Genomic DNA, 19,858 nt, shown 5'->3' with positions numbered 1-19,858 from the left:
GAGCGTTGGCCAGTCAGTGTCACTTTGTAACGGCGACGTTTGTTTTGCTTTACGGGGCAGCACGGAAAATGCGATTCTACTGGAAATCAGATGCACCGCCCCTCCGGACCACCCCAAACATATAATCTTCCAAGTACCATTTATGGACGATAAACTGTATTTTCGTATGTTTCGCAGTGTTTTATCTCTCTATTTCTCAAAAGAAAAAAATGGAAAAAATATCAGCAGGTTTAAGAAGTGACAACCCTGACAGAATACTTTAAAGTTTGACAATATAACCCTTTGGTTACTAACTACGAAAGTGAAAAAACAAACATCTCAGAATAAGTAACAGAAGAAAAATCTAGAAATGTGGGATTTGTGAGTTATCGTGGAATTTCTGAGGTTCCTAATTACAGGGGTTTTATTTATACGGCATTCCTTTCCCCTGTCTAATTATATTATCTAAAACACAAGTATTGATATTTACTTAAGTGCTGTGGTTAAGTACAATGTACTGGAATATTTCCATTTGATGCTACTTTATACTTCCACTTCACTACATTTCAGAGGGAAATATTGTACTTTCTACTCCACTACATTTATTTGACAGCTAAGTTACTTTTCAGATGATTTGACACTATGGATAATATAACAAGCTTTTAAAATACAACACATTGTTAAAGATAAACCAGTGGTTTCTAACCTTTTTTTTGGCTTTTGACAACTTAAAGCAGTGTGTAGTCAGGCTCACATTTCAGATGTCTATGAGTTGTTAACAGGCAGCTCCACCCCCCCCCCCCCCCCCCCCCCAAAAAAAAAACTTTTCATGTGGTTTCAATTCAATAAATGTTCAAATGATCCAATATTTCAGCAAAAATCAAAGATTGGAGAAAAAGTCCAAAAACTGAAAACACATTTGTGTATCAGAACTTCAGGTTTCTGGTGACCCTTTGGAGGAGCTCGACCCCTAGGTTGGGGATTACTGAACTAAATGAAACGGGGGGTGTTTCATGTTGAATTTAAGAGAAATTCTTCTGCTGTCTGCCTGACAAATGAGCTATTTCAATAAAATGATTTATTCCTGCAGATCTTTACGATTTATTCAATATTTAGAGAATACTGACATTGAACAACACTGACACTGACAAGTAGTGTTAACTGTTTAGTGTTAACTGAAATATAGGCACAAGAGAACATTTCCTCAGTGAGCATTTTAACATAAGACATCAGAGAAATATTACACACTTAGATGTCAGGCCCAATAACTGCACTTATGATCTAACAAAAAAGGAAGAGCAATCAGTCAGTTAATAAAAAACAACAACTTCCACAAACATAGTCCTGGAAAGAGAAAGTGAGTACTAAACTCATGGCACTGCATATGGTCAACACCACAATCAGAACAGGCTAGGCCCATAAATAATATATTAATTTGAGGAAAAGGCAACATGGAAATGGACAGTATCAGGTCGACTGTGTTTGGACCACACTGTGAGATTTCAAATGTCTCTTAAGGTGATTGAGGCACGTGTAAGTCTTTGCACACAACTGACAAGCGAAGGGTCGGATGCCTGTGTGGTTCATGGTATGTTTTTTCAATTCGCTGCCACGTGAAAATCCTTTCCCGCATTCGGTGCAGATGTAAGGCCGTTCCCCAGTGTGCACACGCATATGAAGTGTCAATTTGCTAGCCATGGTGAATCCTCTCCCACAAACAGTGCATTTGTAAGGCTTTTCGCCCGTGTGGGTGCGTCTGTGTATCTGCAGCTCGCCGGCTGAAACAAAAGCCTTACCGCAGTCGGAGCACAGGTACGGTTTCTCTCCAGTGTGGGTCCTTATGTGTATGTTCAGGTTTCCCGACACGGAGAAACGCTTCCCGCAATATGTGCATTGGAATGGCCTCTCGCCTGTGTGACTGCGCATGTGAAGATTCAGGTCGTGTTTGTTCTTAAAAGCTTTGCCACAGCGCGCACAAATCTGTGTTCTCTGTTGTCTGTGGCGCAGCTCGTGGGCTGTCAAACACGCCACGGAGCTGAAGAACTTTCCACACTGCATGCACTGATTGGACAGCTCCGGAGGATGAATCTTCTGGTGGGCTCTCAGCTCACTCATAGTGGAGTACACTTCCCCGCACTGTCTGCATGTAAAGATCCGGTTCTGGGTGTGAGTCAGCTCATGCTTACCCAGCAAGTACATTTTCTTAAAGCTTTTCCCACAATGAGAACAGTCAAACTTTTGTACATTATGAACACACTGATGCCTGAATTTCTCCTGTATGGACTGAAAGCTATTTCCACATTTGATGCAAATATAAGCAGCTTTTGTGCATTGTGTCCGTCTGTGAGTGGATAGATCAGAGGTCCTCCTAAAGGCCTTTCCGCATTGAGAGCATTTGTAAGGATTTTCTCCGGTGTGGAGCCTCTGATGCTCCAGGAGCTCGTAACGGTAAATGAAGCACTTCCCACACTGAGTGCATTTGTGTGCAACTCTCTGCCGTGGTGGGCCAATGGTAGAGCCGGACAACACAAGGCTCTCAGCAGATGTAGAGGGAGCTTGGCAGGTAGCAGAAGCCTGGTTATCATAATCAACACTGTGAACATCAGGAATACTGTCGCTGCCTCCTTCTTTATGGTTTTCAGATGTTACTGTGCTGACATCCACATCTGTGGTGCTCAGAGAACAGTTTTCTGGACTGCAGTCATCCTCTGTCTGATGGGATGTGTTGGTCTCCCTCAACAAAGGAGTGAGGGATAAAGATGACAAGAGCTGCTGCTCTGATGGAGAGGGGGCTGTTTGTAAAGAGAAAATGAAAAAGATTAAAAAAAAAGTATTGAATTAGTTTTTGTGCATTTACAATATATATATATATATATATATATATATATAAAAAGAGAAAACAGAAAATCCTCAAATATAATAACCTGGAACCACTACATGTTTTCCAATTGCTTATCAATAAACTAATTATTAATCAATATCTCAGGAAGGCAGACTTACCACTGGCATTCATCCTGGCCAATTTTCCGTTTTTCTTCACGCCTCTGAGCAGCACTTTGAAGTCATCTGCTTTGGATACACACTGCATGTACTCCTCCGGCACAGAAGGTGTATCGCTGATCCACATAGCGGTCTTTATTAGATAAACAAAACTGAGTTATTATGCTGAGCTGGAACCATGTAACTCTCTGGTCTGGTTTGTGGTCTCTCTACCTGTTTAAAGTCTGGAATAAGCAGCATTGCGTCCAGTCTGGTGAAGAACTCACAAACCACAGTCTCCAGCGCTTTGTCGAAGTCAGGCCCGTACTTCACAGGAAACACATCCTGTCAGGTGGAAGAGTTTCAACATAAAGGATGACTGTGAAGTCTTGTGATACTGCACTTATTATTTTAGAATGAATTAACTGCGAGACCAAAGCAGAGACACACCTTCAGGAAGTGTCCTCTTCCCTCAGGGTCCTCCAAAAGTCTTTGAACAAACCTAACAAAGTTGGCCTCAAGAGCTTCATTTGCTGAATCAGCCTGCAAAGCAACACATACAGTCCATGTGTTAAATAAGCAAATCACTTCTTAAACAGATGATAAGCAACGTCAATCAAGGAAAAATGACACACACCTGTCTTGAGCTAGTTGGCAAAAGGTTGTCCAAGTGTGTTTTGACACTTTTGAGATCCTCTGACTGTTCTGAACCTAACATCTGTAAAGTCATCTGGAAAATACAGTGAACAGTCACTGATAGTAAAGAAAAGTGAAGAAGCTCCTCCATGTCCATCCAACTGTCTGCCAAATGCACTGAAATACAGGTTTGAAACAAACAGGCATAGCAGAACAATCTAATCACATAAAATGCTTTAAGACATGTTTCTGTCTCATGAATCATCTACAGATGTGACCTCTTTAAGTTTGAACGTGCAGGAAGTTCAGGAGTTCAATTTTAAGTTGCTTTTTAAGCTTTTACTTGTGCTGGGTCTTGCATTTGCAAATCAAATAAATACAGGGCCATACCTTCAAGATAAAACCAAAGTGTCAGATGATTATAAATAGGCTGCAATAGAATGGTGTACACAGGAGCAACAAACCTAAAACAAGCAGTTACCCTTAATTTTAAGCTTGTCACATCATTCCCAGGCAAATATGGAGCATTTGAATCTCTTACCTTCGCTCTTAAGCCCAGAGTGAGAAGCCTCATCTGTCTGCTAGTCAAGATGTCAGGGATAGCTTCAGTCACTAAGGACACAAACTCCTCCACTTTCCCGTAATGATTTACATTCCTCAGGTGGACCACCTTCCACATAACTGCTGACATCACCCGCAGAGGTGGAACCAGCAGCCTCAGTGCAGACATGGGCAGGGGACCCTCTGCAAGGACAAAGGAGAAGCATTATTATTCCTGAGCATAAATACCAGAATGTACAATCGCCATATTGTCAGATAGCTGATGATTATTCAAGTTTGTTCAGCTCTTCTTCTTTTTTTTTAATAGTGTGTGCCTTCTTGACCAGGTCTCTCTTGAATAAGAGAATCTAATCTCAATGTTTTCAAAAGAATTAAAAGAGTAACTAAACTTAATGAAGATCAAAGTGCCATTAAAAGTATCATTTAAGTTAGTCTCTTTTCATTTTCATTGGGTGTGTCCAGTGTTAGCATTAAAAGAGGCAGTAGCCAAATACTGTTTTATCATTGGCTCTCTTAGATATTATCATTGGATATAATAATAAACTAATGGACTGTTACATAGCAGTGTCACAGACATGAAAAACATACTTATTCTGGTCATTATTTCCTTCAAAATGAAATCATTGTTTGCATAAACTGCAACACCTTCTCCCCTGGTGTTATATGTATCGAAATGATGACTTTTTATCACTTTAATAAGTCAAATCACGGAAGTTAACATTAGCAGACAGGCTAACAATATCAAAACAAACTGACACGGCGCCTGAAAAACACAAAACATTACCCATTTTATTCCACCGAACAGAGCTGTGACAGCTGAGTGGACACAGAGGAGTGTTTCCTAATTAAAACGTTTCTTCCTCCTACAGTGAGTAGCTATAAAAACGAGATTTTAATCAACGCCTCGCTGTTAAATGCAGCTAGAGACCACTTCCAGGACTCTACTTCTTCGTATTGTATTTTTATGTTCACATCTTGTTGCTCTACCGCCACCCAGCGTCTAAATTCTACATTGCAGTAACCAGAAACAGATGTACAATATCCATATCATTTCATAATCTCCATTAGGCTTATTCATTTAGACGAATATGAAATTAACTATTGGTGTTTTATTAGTGACAGGATAAAAAAGTAAATAATCACGCAACGACAGTGATGTCAGAGTTATGGTGAGAAAAATAAAATATATATTAAATATATTTTATTTAAAAATATAATATTTTTTCCTTTTTAACAAATTGCTGACTTGAAGGCCAATAATTAACTTTCAAGATTAAATAAACTAAAAGTATGCAGGAGCCTATTATCAGAAAAAATAAAATGAAAACCCTCAAAATTAAAAATTTTCAAATCAAAGGGAATCCTGTCAGTGATATATTGTTATGTAATCTTGATTTGTCACTTAATGTATTAAAGCATACCAACATTTTAATGTTGTAGCTTATCTAATTAGAATAAATCCCAAACAATTAATTAACTGTTGCAGTTTAATCAATAAGAAGGCATCATATTGTATACATCCTTTATTTTGTATATGTAAAAGTTTAATGTTCTGGCACATGCAAGGAGTCTTTTTCACTTATTATCTAATTAGACCATTCGGTAGTGTTGGTGTATGTGAAATGCACTTGATTGAGATCTCCCCCAGCCTCCTATTGGTTTTGTTGTATCTGATCAGGCAGACAATTTACACCTTTATTATTCTTAATAGTGTGCACATTTACTGAACAATTTGGTGACACATCACACATAGCTTTCCCCCACATTATGACTGACCAGCGTTATAATCAGCTAAAATGATTGGAAACACCTGTGTGGCTGTGGAACACATTTCATTTGCAAAGTATGAAACAATTCTAGCCATCAAATAAATATATTGGAGTATAATATATTTATAATATAATATATAAATATATTTTTGAGCCCTCTGAAATGTAGTGAAGTGTAAAGTTACATAACCTGGAAATACTTACATGACATACAAATACAGCAAAACTGTGCCTAAATAGCATTTTAGTTGAGTGTAACAATGCAGCAAATCTATTTGTTTTAATGAGCTCTGTTTCAAAATGCTTATTCATACCTCTGAAATCTTTACCTCATGTTTTCTGGTCATTAATAATATTTAATGTGGTTGGCTTATTATCCTTTCCTCTTATTATGTCCCTTATTGTAGTTTCTCTGTCCATATACACCGATCAGCCATAACATTAAAACCACCTGCCTAATATTGTGTAGGCTCCCTTCATGCCACCAAAACACCTCTGACTCGTCATAGACTCCAAAAGATACATCCCTTCATGGTAATACTGCTGCCATGAAGGGATGCACTTGGTCTGCAACAATATTTTGGTGGTTCATGTCCAAGTAACACCCACATGAATGCCAGGACCCAAGGTATGTCACAGGGTCATCAGTAGTCCTTCCTTGGACTACATTTGGTAGGTACTGACCACTGCGTACCAAGAATGGCCCACACGAACTGCTGTGTTGGAGATGCTCTGACACAGTCATCCTGCCATCACAACTTGGCCCTTGTCAAAGTCCCAAATTTGCTCAGATCCTTTCACTCTCCCTATTATAATATTTTCCCTGCTTTCAAATCATCAATTTCAAGAACTGACTATTCACAAGCTGCCTTTTATATCCCACCTCTTGACAGGTGCCATTGCAATGAGGTAATTAATGTTATTCACCCATCAGTGGTTTTAATGTTTTGACTGATTGGTGTGTACCTGCGGGAGTTTCACCTACAAGGGGCCAGCAAGCTCCCTCATGCCATTTTCAAACTGATCTGTAGGTATATAAATCTCCTGGTGGTGGCAGTGAAGGCTTTGTAACAGGGGTGGCAGTAAGTATCTGTCAGAATAAGAAAAATCACAGATATTTCTTCATCAGACCCCTTTAAGCAAGGCCAACCTTGATTCTTACTTTCTTCTCTCCAACAGACAACCTACAGCACAGGGATGATAACTTGCAAACATGGCTGTTATTTAAAATGAATGTAACTTTTTTTTGAAAAGCTCTTCCAGTAAAAGTGGCTGGTAAACTCTTTGGACTGACTTTGACTGGTTCAAACACATTTCACATATTTAAGTTCACACCAACATTGGACACATTTACACAAAGACTATCCTGTTAAAAATATATTACATTCCCACTGACTTCTCTGACTGATGATGATGAGTCACAGTGTGACTCACAACCTTTGTTTACTTAAATAAGTGGTACAAATAGAACATGCAATTCATGAAATGTGTATTAGAGTTTAGCATGTCCATATTATATGCAGACCATTTGTAATGTATTACATTGACATTGGGGTTTTTTACTGTATGCTGGTCCATTTTGTAATTAGACATAGTGCCTTTTTAATCTTTTTAAAAATGTTTTCTATCTCTGATGAAGCTTTAATCTCCGCCACATGTCCAAGCGTTTAAAAATCAGATCAATTACCAAGTCACATTCAGTCAAGTGACATTTTTTTTGGCACCTCACGCACAAACCCAAATTAAATTCAAATTAAGCATCTGTCTATTATGAGGATGGATGGCAAAGTGTGTCTATGCATGTATGTCTGCATGTGTACTGTATATATGTGTGTTTGTGTGTGTGTGCATGTGCGTATGTAACAGAGAGAGAGAGAGAGAGAGAGAGAGAGAGAGAGAGAGAGGGAGAGAGAAAGAGAAAGAGAGAAAGGGAGAAAGAGAGAGTGCGTGCATTTGTGTGTCTGTGAGTGTGTAATTAAAACAAGTGATTTTTTTTTACACACAGATTATCCCTCTATCCCAGCTGGTCAGAGTTGGATTTGACCACCCCGACAACCAGAGAGAGGAAATCTCTTTGGGGCTAAATCCAAATTGGCACCCTTGATGATTTTTTTCCAAACTAAAAATGTGGGAGTGCTCAACTATTAACTTTAAATCAACACTAAAATCTAAGCAAACAAAGCATCTTTGTAATGCAACATAGCGTCTTCCTGGAGAAGAAAGAATTATTACCTGCAGGCAGAAAATGCAATCATTCATTCAACATTCAACAAGTGGTAGTACTATATGATTTTGTGTGGGGTCTAAAATATTGTGATTTAATTATATATTATCTGGTTTGATTATATGTACTATTATTATTTAAAACCAGTGTATTTTTATTACCTTTTATTATTTTAAAGAGCTACTGTCTCACATGTGAATTTAAGCATGTTTGTGCATGAGTATGTATGATCTATGTACTATGTGTGTATGTGCAGTGTGTTGTGTCATGCAGCAACTTGGAGCCCAAGACAAATTTCCCTGTGGGACAATAAAGTATATATTATCTCTTACTCAGCACAGGTTAACATTGTTGAAGGGTTTTATGTGATTGTGCTGTATTTGTGGAGGCATTATAAACAAATTCAAGCTTTAAAGGGCAATACACTCACAAGGACAGACAGCCATGTAGATGCAGAGGTTTGTGCACATCTGTCCGTTTTTTTCTTTTTTTATACACATGGACTCAGAGAGATTTAACAGCGCCCTGCCTTGTAATGAGGTCAAATCAGCTACAGTAACTGATTCCTCATGTGAAAGTGGAGAGATACTGCAGTTTTAAATGCTGCCTTGATTTGTTGTTTATGGCACAGCAAAGTATGTAACAGTTTTTTAAATCTATAAATGTAAAACATTCAAATAAGCAACGGCAATAGACTATTTGGCTAAATTCACAGAACAATCCAAAACATGTCACCCAGCTATTTTTACTGTACGGAGAGTTGGAAAACCCACAAATATGGAAAAGAGGTTTATTACCATTTAATAAAGCAGTCAATGAAATGATAAACCTAAATGCAATACAGACAATCAGGTTCTCAAGGAGAGTCTTTTTATATAAAAATGAACACAGTATATTTATATAATTTGATCGTATCCTGTTATGGCCATCATGAGAGTCACTGAAATGGTCTGTCAATATAAATACATTACAAAAAATAGGTAAAAATTAGTTTTACATGTACAGCCTCAAAGCTCTTTACACAGTTAATTACAAAATGAGCTTTCAGTGCATTCATGCTCTTCCAATCCACATCCATCAGATCAAACTAAATGGTCTAAAGAGATTCAGAGAAGTGTGCGGACAACAATCAAAATCAGGCACATAATTCAGGGATTATTCGAACACACAGCCCTTCTTTGTAATCGACACACATGTTGGACTCGCACTGTGCTATGTTTGACAAAATAATTGGAAATTGTACTTTTTCACATAACAAACATGATGGTATTTTTCTTCATATTAGTGGCAGTACCTATTGAATGACATAATTTCAAGAAGTTGTGCTTTTCTTTATTTCATCCTGTTGTGCAATTAAATTAATACACCTAATGCTATTCTAATCAGGGGCCAAGTCTCTACCATTACTTACAATATAAAGCACCCCCTCCCTTTCAATCAAAGTGCATATAATTCCTGATTTTGACTTACTTTGGCATATATATTTTTTCTTGAATTAGACCCCACCCCCCCATTAATTTTCTATTTAAATTGGGATATTTTATGAGGAATGTGAGCTTTGGTTTAAATCCTGTCGATAACACCTGACAACCACATCACGAATGCTAATTCACTTCTCAGCTTTAACTGCTCATATAGCCTGCAGCTTTACGACCATGTTTGGTGGGAAGTTGTGCTGTTTATCCATCAAATACTCAATATTCTCAAGCTGTGTCAGAAATCACTTGCTTATTCACTCATTCTCTACTCCCTACAATAGACACTCAATAATAGTTCAACAACAATATTTCACTCAATAATGAGCAGCAAATCAAGATTTTGGACACCAACTAACTGTCATAATTTTGTGTCATTACCATCAGCTGTTGAGTTGTGTGACACCTTCAAAATGTGGAGCGTTGCACTGTGCAATTGTTAACAGAAAGTGGTGAACATGCCATGGACACTACTTTTTTTTTGTTCCATTCCATTTTCAATGGCACTACATAGTATAGTCATATTTACACACTCAGCATTCAGACACGCAAATAAACTGGTCGAGAGTAAATGTAGTGCACTACATAATAAATAGAGATTTATTTCAGACACAACCTCTTAGTTTGTCTGTTGGTTTATGAGCAACTGTAAAAGCCTTTTAAACTGTTGAAGAGAAAGAATAGGAAATGTTGCAGAACATTCTTTTACAATCATCATTTTTCATGAATAATTTCTGCCATAAAAAAACTGATTAGTAATACTCTGATTGAATCTAGTGTTACAAACTCTCAAATGTTTTGTGCAAGAAATACAGCTAACGTTTAGCTGCATTTCCTTTTTTTTAGCTATCTTTCTACGTTAGCAACTTTAAATCAAAAGGCCAATCAAAAGGTGCCTTTCTTTCTTTCTTTCGTTCTTGGTCACTTAGTTGACTAAGATTATATTTGTCCAACTCTCATCCACTGCCTCAAGGTGTAAATGTTTTTTTGCTCGACATACAAATTTCTTTGTACATGTTCTTAGGGATTTTTGCACACACAAAAAAGGATTTATATAAACTCACCTGTTAAAAATGATTTCAGTGACTGCATTGAATTAGCTTTTTTGCTAGCTAGTTATCAAGCTTAAAAATTGATCAGTTTTTGTAGTGGCACAACGAATGAACACCACAGATCCACGAGGTGGCCATCGTGCTATTAGTTCTATGAAACAATATGAAAGTGCTTGTCTAACAGTTGTATAATGTCTGAACAATCACTCCTCATGAATATTTTGCAGCAAATTTTAAATTTTAACTGAAAATTATGAATTAGAATTTAACATTCAGAAAGGTTTCCTGCAGTTAAGTTTGTGTTTCCTGATGTGTTAAACAAACTGTGTGATATTTGAGTGAATGTAGGTAACGTGTTAGTTGTGTATTATATACTGTTATTCAAAATATTCCACTTCTTTTTCAGGTATCAAATATAAATATATATATATATATAATAAATATATATTATAAAATCTGCCAAATCTAAATTTTTCAAGATGGTGTGAGGACAAATTTAACTTCCGAGCCCTCCTACTCCTCCGTGGAGGTTGTGACTTTATATCAAACAAAACTGATTTTGAGTCCTTTGAGTTTGAACTGAGGATTTGAGTTAGTTAAACATATTGTATATTTCTTCGGCATCTGCTAAGATATATATATAAAAAAAGTTCATCTCTTTGACCATGATTCATTTTGAGCTATATTCTCTGCTGTAAACAAAACAAACAAAAAACACGCAAACACACTCCACACAATCAAGTCTCAAAGAAAAGTTTCCTCATAGTTTTCACCAGGTTCCCCAAATTCAGAGTCTCTGGATATTGATCTGACGACCTCAGAGAGGGCACTGGCTGCCCTGGTCACACTGTCATAAGATGGTGGTGAGGACATTAGAGTGGCCTCTGCTGTCTCTTCAACCTCCACCTCCACAGGTCCATAGTGTTGTATCATGGTGGCTATCAGCCCCTCCGTCTCTGGAGCGTTCTCCACATCCACTACAGTCTCATAATTTATTTGTCTGTAGAGGTAGGATGCCTGCTTCATCTGCCGGCGGACCAGATGCCTCCTGTAACACCTCTGAATGATGATGGCGGACACCTCCTCCAGTTTGCGGCGCAGTGTAGAAGTGATGGGTTCGTGGGAAATCTTTGAGGGGTTTGTCATCATGAACTTCTCCTCCATTTGCTGCTTGAGGGCATCCATTTCACCGGACTCTCCCAGGACCCGCTTTGTGAAGGCAAACAGGATATCCAGGCAGTGGATCCTATCCCCGCTGACCATGGGAAGATCCATGGCGATCAGCTTGATTTTGTTGGGCTTGGCGATGCGCAGTGGCTCCGAAAGAGTGTCAGCAAAGCTTGATAGCATGGAAAACTCAATAAACTGTGTGGCCTCAGAATCAAATTTCTCCCAAACTTCATAAAACATCTCAAAGTCATCCTCACTCAGAGGCTCTGTACTCTCCTCTGTGGCAACGCTGAAGTTCTCCAGAATTATAGCTATGTACATATTTACCACAATGAGGAAAGAAATGATTATGTAACTAACAAAGAAAGCTATGCCCATCGAGGGGCTGCCACAGTTCCCCCGAGTAATAGTGCCAGTATTGACAAAGTTTACATCGCACTCCTCTGGGGAGCTGGCCATTATAGGGCTCAGGAGGTTGTCCCAGCCTGCCGAAGTGCTGATCTGAAAAAGGCAGATCATACTGTTCCCAAAGGTCTCAAAGTTAAACATGTCATCAATCCCGTCTTGTTTTTTCACGTAGGCAAAGTTTGCCATACCGAAGATAGCATAGATGAACATGACGAGGAAAAGCAGGAGGCCAATGTTGAACAGTGCAGGCATGGACATCATTAAGGCAAAGAGTAAAGTCCTTATTCCTTTGGCTGCACGTATGAGTCGAAGTACACGCCCTATCCTTGCCAGTCTGATGACTCGAAACAGGGTCGGAGACACAAAGTACTTCTCAATGATGTCTGCAAGAACAATCCCTGAAATGAGAAAGACAGATGAACCAGGAATAGTTTAAAACAGATGTTAAAACACCAAAATACACTTTAATATACTTACTGTAATGCTGCACTGATATATTTTAACATTAACAATGGATCATAATAACCATGTGTGATGTGAAAGAGGTTGCTAAACCCACAGAGAACCATCAACCAACTCAGAATATTTCCACAAAATGTTGATTTGAGGCATTCCCTGACATAAGAACTCCTGACTCCTCTGAGGTTTTCATTCTGCATGTGGATATGCATCATATGTTGTATGTGGATTTGTTTGATTCTAGACAGTGTGAAAGTTATAAAACAAATTAAAGAAATATTCAAGACCCCTTTCTCACAATGTTAAGAAATTCTCTGAAAGAGGTTTTTGAGATGTCCCTCTCACAAACAACAGGTAAACAAACATAAAAATATAACTATTTTACTATATTTTACTAACATCATGGGTCCTCTTAACTTACCCACAATGGAGAGAATAATCACCACGAAGTCAAAGACGTTCCATGCAACTGTGAAGAAATAACAGCGGAGGGCAAAGAGCTTGATCAGGCATTCGGTGGTGAAGAATACGATGAAGACCAGGTTGATTTTGTTGAGGATGGACTCCATGCGCTCTGACTGCTCGTCTGTTTCTACCATCATGGTCACCATGTTGACAATGATGAGCATCATGATTATGATGTCGAAGGCTTGCTTGGACACAAGATCAAAGAAGAACGCTTGGAGGACGTTCTAGGGTCAAGAAATACATATGGTGATTCAGTCAGCAGGTCTAACGTCAATTATATAATATTTTATTTGCATGTCAATATACAGAGGTTAATGATCATAAGAAATTATAAAAGAAATGTAAAGCAAAGTACAGTATCGGTATTTGAAAAATGTGTTTCATTCGTGAACTGTGATATCTTACCGCAGGCCTTGGTATTGGCTTTTGAGGCTTTTTAGATCCTAATTTCTTCATAGCATTGTAGTACTTCTTTTGTTCTTCAGTCATGAAGATATCCTGTCCACCTAAGTATAATAAATACAATATCTAACATTATCTTTGGTATTTATTTATTGATGGTCAGGAATTATTACACATGCACATTGGTATTGATTGTGATCATTATGTGATCAAGTTTGTTTCAAAATAGAAGAACTTTTTTGTTTCAATCTTTCCCATGTTTTAGGTTAAAATGGTTGTGTTAAGGTATAAAACTACTTACTTAGGGTTGGAAAAAGATTATGTTTTGGGTTAAAGCAGTAAAAATGTCCTGTTTAACAGCACTAAAAATGCCCAATGAGAAAATAAAGTCCAGTTAGTGGTCCGGCAGTAAATTCTGGAAACCCTCTCCGTACCAATAGGACAAACTATCATCGACATAGAAAACCAGTCCGGACCAACAGCCTGTGGACCACTGGCAAACTCTTTTAATTATTGAACCGGTTTCATAGCTGTAACCCATACCTTAAATAAATACCAATAAATCTTTGCAAATACTCATCTTTCTTTTCTGCTGATTGAAATTGTCAATGATGACACCGATGAAAAGATTGAGGGTGAAGAAGGAGCCGAATATGATGAAGACGACAAAGTAAAGGTACATGTAGAGGTTTATTTCTCTGATGGGTTGATCCTCCACCTGCAAGCAACCAGTTTAGTTAGTCTACTGTAGTTACTGTAACATGTTTTTAATAAAAGTCCTGGAAGCACAAAGACACACTTACCCCTCTTGAATCAACAGCTGCATGCATTATTTCCATCCATCCTTTGAATGTAGCCTACGATACAATACAATATGACACAACATTACTATCTGGGTATTGACTTTAGAGAAAAAACATTATAATATATATGACAGCTTGTTGCTTTGTTGCCACCCCAGACAGTTTGAGTAGTGTCTTTTAAAAGATCCACCATGATGAAAGTCTCTTGTGATGGCAGATGTAGTGACTGAGAACACGAGCACAAAGGGGGTGGCTGCTGGCAGATTAAATAAACTCAAAGGAGAAGAGAGACTCACCACTTGCAGAAGGGAAAGGTAGCCAAGGCCCACGTTGTCAAAGTTGACCTTCACTTTTGTCCAGTAGAACTGCGTGTCGTTCATGGAGAGGCACTCTGACTTGTTGTTGACTATAGAGATACTGTGGATGAAGCCTGTTTTGTTCACGCACTTCCCAAACTTGCCAGCGAACAAGTTCACTCCCATGATGCTGAAGATGAGCCAGAAGATGAGACACACGAGCAGCACATTCATAATGGAGGGGATGGCTCCTATGAGAGCGTTCACGACCACCTGATGATCAATGAACAAGAAACAGGTTTGTCTCTAAAAACTCTCAAAATGTCTCTATTAGCTTCACTCAAAACCTCAGAATCACTAAACAAATCTTTTTTTGTCTAGTTCTGTATTTTACCCAAAGCTCATAATATACATAATATACAATTTGAATTACTAAAAGTTTTAACTTGAAGCCATTCATACAAACTAATTTAAAGGATAAGGCTGGCAATATTCTAATATTTCGTATTTTAATATACTGTAAAGTCAAACAACATGTGTTAGTCCAACTCTAAACATTTTTTGACTTCCACAGTCCATCCAAAGTCTTGCTTGGACATTGTTGGTTACCTTTTATCAACTTAATTTTTGTCAATGTGATTCAGTGTAATACATATAGCACATTATATAAAAGAGTCACAAATACAAAGCTTTAATTAAAAAAAAGAGCGTCAGTAATTTCCTAAAACAACTGGGCTGTTTTATCTTAAATAGAAGCATATACATTTGTTGGGATATATTGTCAGCTACCATTTGGTTGGGTGTATTTATAGAATCAGGACTGTGGATATGGGAATGACATAAAATAAATGATTTTGTATGTGGTCATGGTAATAAATGAACATGTAACTCAGTGTATTGGTATGACTCAATGATGTGTGATCGATAGCTTTAGCTCTACAGCACAGAGTTAAAAGCTTTATCAGATTCTAACAGCAAAGAAACAGACTTATTCTTTAAGTATGAGGAAGGCAGGTTTGTGTTGTCTTTGGGTTGACACTTAACTGAATCAGCCTGCCATCAAGCCTCTCTATATTCTATATCCCTAAATTTCATAGTTATGACAGCTGAAAAGCTATTAATGTCCAATATTCTTAATTTAAAGTGTATATTTCTTGAAAATTTCAAGGAATTAAGATTCTTTAAAACATGTACATGATATGAAAAGTAAACCTAGCCTGCATGGTGGTTTGTTTCATCAGTGTAGAGCAGAACTTTTTATTCTCACCCGCATGCCCTCGAATCTGGACAGAGCTCTGAGAGGTCTCAAAGCCCGGAGGGTCCTCAGAGACTTGATAGCAGCAAAGTCTGAATATCCCAGTGAGTTTGCTACCAGGCTTATCAAGGAGACCTATGTGGAGAATAGAAAGGGATTTCAACTGTGAGAATCATTAAATGAATTTAAATGCAACTTTAAACCTTTGGGAGAAAAGTAACAGTGTTCTTCTTGTAATTCAAAGGGTAACATTATTATAAAGGACACATACAGTCTTATTAATACCAAGAACTGTATATATTTTCTGCGTAATTTAATGCGTTATTTTAAAAAGAAAAAAAAAAACATAATAAAAGACAGGAAGAAAAACATTTGAAGAGCCATATTTTAGAGATTTTTGTGTATTTTGGGACATTCCACAGTTAGGAACACAATTACTGAACTTTTGAGGTTTAGATTGGTTTTGGTTGTTGTATTGTCTTTTCGCAAATTTAGACTTCCACTCTATTCTACATCCAAAACAGACAAAACAAAATGGTATTCCGCTGTTGAATGGCCCTTAGATGACAGCTAGGAATGATAATGGCATGATATAAATGAAAAAAACTCATGTCATGACTGAAGATGACAAAACACAGACAAGTATGCACACATGCACAAAATGAGTCCATGCATGCATACTCAGCTATATATGCATATATTATATGTATATATATCAAATAGAGTGAGTTTTATAAAGAATTTTTAACAAATCTGTCTTTGCCAAATTTGTTTCCCAATTTGCATCCAATTGATCCAATAAGTTCATTAAAACAATTTAGGGCTCATAAGGTCCCAATGGTCTGTATTTCTTTATAAAAGTCTATTTATAGATGTGTCAGTTCAATATATCTAAAGAAGATACTCAAAATTATTTCTGAGGACAAGAGATGTCTTTGGCTCCAAGAAAGTACAGACAGAAAAAATACAAAAACACAGAAAAAGAAAAGTAGGATGGTACTTTTCACTGAGAGAAGCATAAAGTGGAGAGTTGACAATCTTTACAATGACCAACAGAATTTGTGTTTTCTTCAAAATAGACATAACAAGTAACAATCAGTACATGAGTCAGGCACAGCAGTTTTGACATGAATTCAAACGGTACATTTCTGAATTGAAAATAAGACTAATAAATGTCTGTTTAGCAACATTTTATACACCAGATCTTCTGTAGATAAATGCTAGAGTACATGGCACTACATTTGTTTTTGATATAAAAGCCAAGGTCCTGTAGTAATATCAACTGATTGAAAGAATCATGAACTGATCAAAAAAAGGAAGAAAAAAAAGAATTGTATTTGTTTGGGAACAAGACGGTGGCTTTTGATATCACAACAGAAAGCACTTACAAGTGAGGAAACACAGAAGCATTTGTGATGCAGATGCAGACGTTGTCATTCCCGGAGCTCATACTCACCTGGGACCTACTAATTAGAACTTACCCTAACAATAGAGCGGTCTGTGGCAATCTGTGTAACAGCAGGTGAAATCAGAGGAAGTCAAGTCAGGCCTCGGGCTGCACGCCACGGGCACTTTGGATGGACTAAACACTACAGAGCCACATCCATCTTATCCCAACAGTGTACATGGAGATGCTCACAAACTGTAACATGACTCTGATCGCTGGAGGATTTCTTTCAATTTGTCTGGCCAGATCCTGGCATAAGATAAAATGTAACAACTGTTTCAGCGTGTAATTTAGTTATCTGAAATCTTTCTATTTAATTCTTTTAGGTCCTGAAACAGTTGAGTAGATTTTGTTGAAATTAGATCAAGAAAGTGGCCAGTTATTGAAAAGTATAAATGAACTGTCAAGTGCTTTCCTGTGCAAGTATGACACTTACCACACTGTAAGTCCCACAATCATGAAAACATATCAGCTACTTTCAGCTACAATGAGAGGGATTACAGTTCAGCTGGAATTCTCAAAATGTGATCTTTCGTTCACAGTATCCATTCAAAAACACTTGAGTTTCACCAAAATGTTCACTTACGTCTACGATGAGAAAGTCGAGCCAGCACCAGTAGTTGGTGAAGTACTTCTTGAAGCCGTATGCGATCCACTTGAGGAACATCTCCAACACAAAGATGTAGGAGAAGACCTTGTCGGCATATTCCAACACCACTTTTACGACTTTTCTCTTCTCAATGTAGATGTCTTCAAAAGCCTGCAGCAACACAGGACAGGAATGTGAAATTGGATCAAGCACAGAAACACCCCCCCCACACACCTTCTTTCTTTTTTTTAACATCCAAGAGCAACATATCAAGCTGCCGTACCAGAGCCCCACTGCTGAGCAGGATCATGAAGATGATGAAGGTCTCAAACCAGCTGTGCTCAACGATCTGGTAGCAGGTCTTCCTCAGTCTCCACCAGGCCTGTCCCAGTCCGCGACTGGTGTCCACGTTGCAGCACTGACAGTGCCTCATGCAAACTGTGAGAATAAACCAACACAGATCATGTCATATGAAAGACAGAACAACTGTCATCACAACACTTACAATAGCTTTGTAATGCAGTATTTTTACAGTCTTTGTACTGTTAAAACTCTCAATCTGAATGTGAAACTGTATACACACATTCTGGGAAGCATTCCTCTGGCTCCATACTCTCTTCAATCAGCTCAGTTAAAAAGTCCATGTCCTCTCCAGGCTTCCTTAAATCCACTGTGCTGCCCTCTGACAGGCTGATATTCTCCTGAGAAGTGAAAAAGTTGCACTATTACCAACCAATAGCTCACTTATAATCTTATTAAAGTTAAATATATTATGGGCTGGTCTTGTGAACATGAACCTCTCAATTATGTGAAGCTGAAACATGATCAGGATTAATCAATACCATGTTATAATTCATTTAAAGCACAGAACATAGACTGCGTAGATTAACAAACATTTGCCTGCAAAAACACCAGCTATGACATCACTGACAGAGGTGTGGCCAGATGTGCAATATGCTTTACACTTTCAACCCAATTCATCCCATCAAGGCCAGCTCACCTAGATGCCTTGCCTTGCTGTTCAATCTCCTCTGAGCCTTAATACAATTTTGATGAGATTTCCGTGTGTTGTAACGGGAACATATTTAACATGATTTATAGGACAGAGGTGCAGCTTCAATCCTATAAAATGGTATGAAGTCTAATCTAGTATTAAAGAGCATTCAGAGGACCCGGAGACAAGATTACCACCATCGCCATTCTTTGGGCTCAAAGACAGAGAGGAAAGAATGATGCCATTTTGTTGAGTCGACATTATATCCAGTGTAACAGCAGGATCAGTGTAGTGTTGTATGCAGTTTTCATAGAGGCACACATTGTTCATCATAAAGTGAGTCACTTGAAAAAACTTGGAACTAGAGTGAGCGACTTCTTAATAGCCACAATCGTATGATTTTTTTGTGCGTATCTGGAGCTCTATGTGTGTAATTTGTAGCTTTCTTTACCACTGAGCAGCTGCTGATGCCCAGCTAAGCTGGCGGAGGGCAAGAGGAGGAGGAGTTGTTTTTTTTGTTTTTTTCATTTCTATTTCCCCTGATACCTAATTCTGGTGTGGTGTGGTGTGGTGTGGTGTGGAGCTCGGCAGGAAAAGAGGAAGAGAGAGCGCCAGACTGCAGCCCGCTCAGCTCAGCCTGCTCCTGTCTAGCTCTGCTCAGCTGTGTCAGTTTAATCTGCTCTGCAGGGCCTGGCTCCACATCTGGCCTGCTGCTGAATGCCTGCCAGAGAGAACAGGCCTGACCGACACACCCTCCACCTTAACAACCCCTGACCCGCAGGACACTCAGAGATGGAGGAATACAGGAGGAACTGGAGTGGAAAATGACAGTGAGACACAGGGAGAAAATAAGGAGTTTGATAAAGAGTGAGTGAGAGAGAGAGAGAGAGAG

General features: G+C 38.3%; 2 protein-coding genes across 3 annotated transcripts in view; both read right to left on the bottom strand.

The window, feature by feature from the left end:
* Window positions 1-1,100: 1,100 nt before the first annotated feature.
* On the bottom strand, window positions 1,101-5,089 carry LOC128369400 (zinc finger protein ZFMSA12A-like). Its single transcript, XM_053330438.1, has 7 exons — window positions 4,940-5,089; window positions 4,136-4,338; window positions 3,596-3,688; window positions 3,409-3,501; window positions 3,193-3,303; window positions 2,980-3,112; window positions 1,101-2,771 (listed from the first exon to the last, which is right to left on the bottom strand). Exons 1-7 carry the CDS (start codon window positions 4,941-4,943, stop codon window positions 1,447-1,449), a joined length of 1,962 nt encoding a protein of 653 aa, XP_053186413.1. The 5' UTR covers window positions 4,944-5,089; the 3' UTR covers window positions 1,101-1,446.
* A 6,330-nt stretch (window positions 5,090-11,419) lies between these two features.
* LOC128369398 (sodium channel protein type 4 subunit alpha B-like) overlaps window positions 11,420-19,858 on the bottom strand; it is a 31,675-nt gene continuing 23,236 nt past the window's right edge. The window contains exons 17-27 of one of the 2 annotated variants that reach the window (XM_053330436.1): window positions 19,652-19,687; window positions 18,556-18,694; window positions 18,256-18,410; window positions 17,970-18,143; window positions 15,949-16,071; window positions 14,682-14,954; window positions 14,386-14,439; window positions 14,159-14,300; window positions 13,586-13,686; window positions 13,134-13,404; window positions 11,420-12,651 (exon numbers count right to left, since the gene is read on the bottom strand). In XM_053330436.1, coding sequence (XP_053186411.1) covers window positions 11,420-12,651; window positions 13,134-13,404; window positions 13,586-13,686; window positions 14,159-14,300; window positions 14,386-14,439; window positions 14,682-14,954; window positions 15,949-16,071; window positions 17,970-18,143; window positions 18,256-18,410; window positions 18,556-18,694; window positions 19,652-19,687 — 2,700 coding nt within the window. The remainder of the gene's footprint in view (window positions 12,652-13,133; window positions 13,405-13,585; window positions 13,687-14,158; window positions 14,301-14,385; window positions 14,440-14,681; window positions 14,955-15,948; window positions 16,072-17,969; window positions 18,144-18,255; window positions 18,411-18,555; window positions 18,695-19,651; window positions 19,688-19,858) is intronic. The other variant, XM_053330435.1, reaches the window with a different exon arrangement.

This window comes from Scomber japonicus, chromosome 12 (genome assembly GCF_027409825.1).
Source record: "Scomber japonicus isolate fScoJap1 chromosome 12, fScoJap1.pri, whole genome shotgun sequence".
Classification (NCBI taxonomy): domain Eukaryota; kingdom Metazoa; phylum Chordata; class Actinopteri; order Scombriformes; family Scombridae; genus Scomber; species Scomber japonicus.
This window is presented reverse-complemented; position numbering and strand designations above follow the sequence as displayed.

Coding starts and splice junctions, on each gene's coding strand:
- LOC128369400 (XM_053330438.1), bottom strand. Junction 3,304..3,408: donor GAAGAGGACACTTCCTGAAG/GTGTGTCTCTGC, acceptor TCCACCTGACAG/GATGTGTTTCCTGTGAAGTA. Junction 2,772..2,979: donor GGCCAGGATGAATGCCAGTG/GTAAGTCTGCCT, acceptor CTTTACAAACAG/CCCCCTCTCCATCAGAGCAG.